Source organism: Cucurbita maxima, unplaced genomic scaffold (genome assembly GCF_002738345.1).
Source record: "Cucurbita maxima cultivar Rimu unplaced genomic scaffold, Cmax_1.0 Cma_Scf00019, whole genome shotgun sequence".
In the NCBI taxonomy this organism is placed as follows: Eukaryota; Viridiplantae; Streptophyta; class Magnoliopsida; order Cucurbitales; family Cucurbitaceae; genus Cucurbita; species Cucurbita maxima.
In genome coordinates this window covers 1,966,637-1,969,136 of record NW_019272035.1, presented here as the reverse complement: position 1 = coordinate 1,969,136, position 2,500 = coordinate 1,966,637, and the positions used below count along the sequence as shown (strand labels likewise).

The window sequence follows — 2,500 nt, the reverse complement described above, 5'->3', positions numbered from 1 at the left end:
TCTATTAAAAAAAACCCGACCATATATTTATTAAGGTGATAAACAATTAAAATTAATTACTAGATTAAATTACATAAAATATTAAAATTATTGTTACTATCGGGTTTGGATTGGGTTAGATTTTTATCGGGTTTGATCGGGTCGAAGATATGAATACAACCCAACCTTATATTACTTAAAAAGATTAAGAATATTTAACATTTGTAACCGATTTATTTGATATTTAAACTTAATAAAATTTTAATTATTAATGTAACATGTACGGTGGATAAGTATAATTTTTAAAATAATTATATATATAAAAAAAGAATAACTCGTACCCATAAATAAAACTAAGGCCCAAAATATTCAAAATGTCAAGAAGGACAAATTATTTTAATTATTAATGTAATGATCGGTTGCTAATTGAGTTTCTTTTTTCTAGCTCGGTAGGTTGTAAGAACCTGGTGGCATTCGAGCTAACAACGTATTGTTCTTTTTTGGTCCGACCTAACCTCGTACCTGTCTTGAAATTATATTGTCGGTTAAATTATAAATTTAGTCCGAATTTTAATCTATCAAGCAAGGCCCAAGTCTTCCAAAAAAAAAAAAACTATTGAAATGCTAATAAAGTACCAAAAATGGAAGATATTAGAATTGGAATGAGGAGAGTGCTTAATATTAGCTCCTTTTCTCCTATGGTGTGGATACTACAAGGTGATGTTCTTGCTCTGATGAGTGGAAGAAGAGGCAGATAGCTGACATATCATCCATTGCGATGCCTCGTCTCTTCCGTTTCCATGCCCGAACAGCACACTCGACCAGACGTTTTGACGATTTCGTTCTATCCGGTGTCGATGATACAATCTCCACTGCTTCTTGGTTGGTGACAACATCCCATACCTAACAAAACGAACATAAAGAAGAGGAAGTTATTTCAATCACACAGTTTTCGACGTTTTCGGGACGTCGTTTTTCGATCGTGCTTCTTACCCCATCAGTTGCCAATATAATGAATTGGTCTCTGCTGGTTATACTTCTATAGGTAACTTCTGGCACAGAAATGAGTCCAAATTCTTTAATACAATAATCACCGAAGGCTCTCGACATCGCCAACCCGGGCGTTTCCTCGTTCGGAAGCCAGACCCTATGAACACCCGGCTCGTCATTTAAACAAAACACCCTCCCATTGCATTGAATTATCCGCTCGGCCTCCTCTAGAGATAGTTAAAGATCAATAAGTAAACAAAGTTCAACTACTTATCCATTTTCGATATAGAGATAGAGAGAAGAGTGAGACTAACGAGGTAGGTTCGGTTTGAAGTCGACGGTGAGCTGATCCGGTACTACACTTCCATCATCAGAAGTAGTACCCAAGACTGCTCGGGAGTCGCCAACATTGGCTAAAACGACTAGCTCGCCCTGGAAATGAACAACTATCTTATTTCCAAAGAAGATCTAAAGCCAAAAGTAAAGAATATAATTGGATTTTAACATTCAATTCAGCCAAGTGAAACATAAACCTTGCACATTTGATTATGATACTCCTCCTATATAAGAACATTTTACCTGTTTAACAATGGACAGTGCAGTTGTTCCACTATAAAACGTATCGATTTTACGGTGCTGCTCGAGTTCGTGATCGATGGCAGCACAAGTTCTTAAATAGGAATGCTTCCATATGTCGAACCGCTGATGCTTCTTTTCTGAATCCAATTCCGGGTCGAGGAAAGCTTGAGCAAGTCCTTGCTGCCAATGGCACAGCAAAGATGGTGGCATTGATTCTCTTACCGCCTTCGCAACAAAATGACCCCACGGTCCGTGCCCATCGAAAACCCCACAAAATATCAAGTCTTCTTGGCATCCAAATTCCTACGCACGCAAAAAAACAACCAGTTTTATATTGCAACAGAGAACGAAGCATAAGCATTCAAGGGTTTGAAAACCTCCCTCTAGCTGACGTGTTTTAAAAACCTTGAGGGAAGCCCGAAAGGGAAAACCAAAAAAGGACAATATCTGCTAGCGGTAGGTTTGGGCTGTTATAAATGGTATCAGAGCCAAACACTGGGCAGTGTGCTAGCGGGGACGCTAGGCCCTCAAATAGGTGGATTGTGAGATCCCACATCGATTAGAGAGGGGGACAAAACATTCTTTATAAAAGTGTGGAACCTCTCCCTAGCAGACGCGTTCTAAAAACTTTAAGGGGAATCCCGAAAGGAAAAGGCCAAAAGGATAATATCTACTGACAGTGGGCTTCAGCTGTTATAAATAGTATCAGATCTAGACACTGGACGGTGTGCCAATGAGGATGCTGGGATCCCAAATGGTTGGATTGCGAGATCCCACGTTCGTTGGAGAGGAGAACGAAGCATTTCTTATAAGAGTGTGGAAACCTCTCCCTAATAGACGCATTTTAAAAACCTTAAGGGGAAGCCCGAAAGGTAAAACCCAAAGAGGACAATATCTGCTAGCAGTGGGTTTAGGCTATTACACCAAAAAAAAAAAAAAAAAAAAAACCCCC

General features: G+C 39.0%; 1 protein-coding gene across 1 annotated transcript in view; it reads right to left on the bottom strand.

The window, feature by feature from the left end:
- Nucleotides 1-482: 482 nt before the first annotated feature.
- The window catches only part of LOC111493912 (probable protein phosphatase 2C 34), a 4,319-nt gene continuing 2,301 nt past the window's right edge, over nt 483-2,500 (bottom strand). Inside the window, exons 4-8 of the mRNA XM_023143818.1 lie at nt 1,549-1,851; nt 1,284-1,401; nt 973-1,196; nt 691-882; nt 483-613 (exon numbers count right to left, since the gene is read on the bottom strand). Of these exons, the coding sequence (XP_022999586.1) occupies nt 593-613; nt 691-882; nt 973-1,196; nt 1,284-1,401; nt 1,549-1,851 (858 nt within the window). The 3' untranslated portion in view covers nt 483-592. The remainder of the gene's footprint in view (nt 614-690; nt 883-972; nt 1,197-1,283; nt 1,402-1,548; nt 1,852-2,500) is intronic.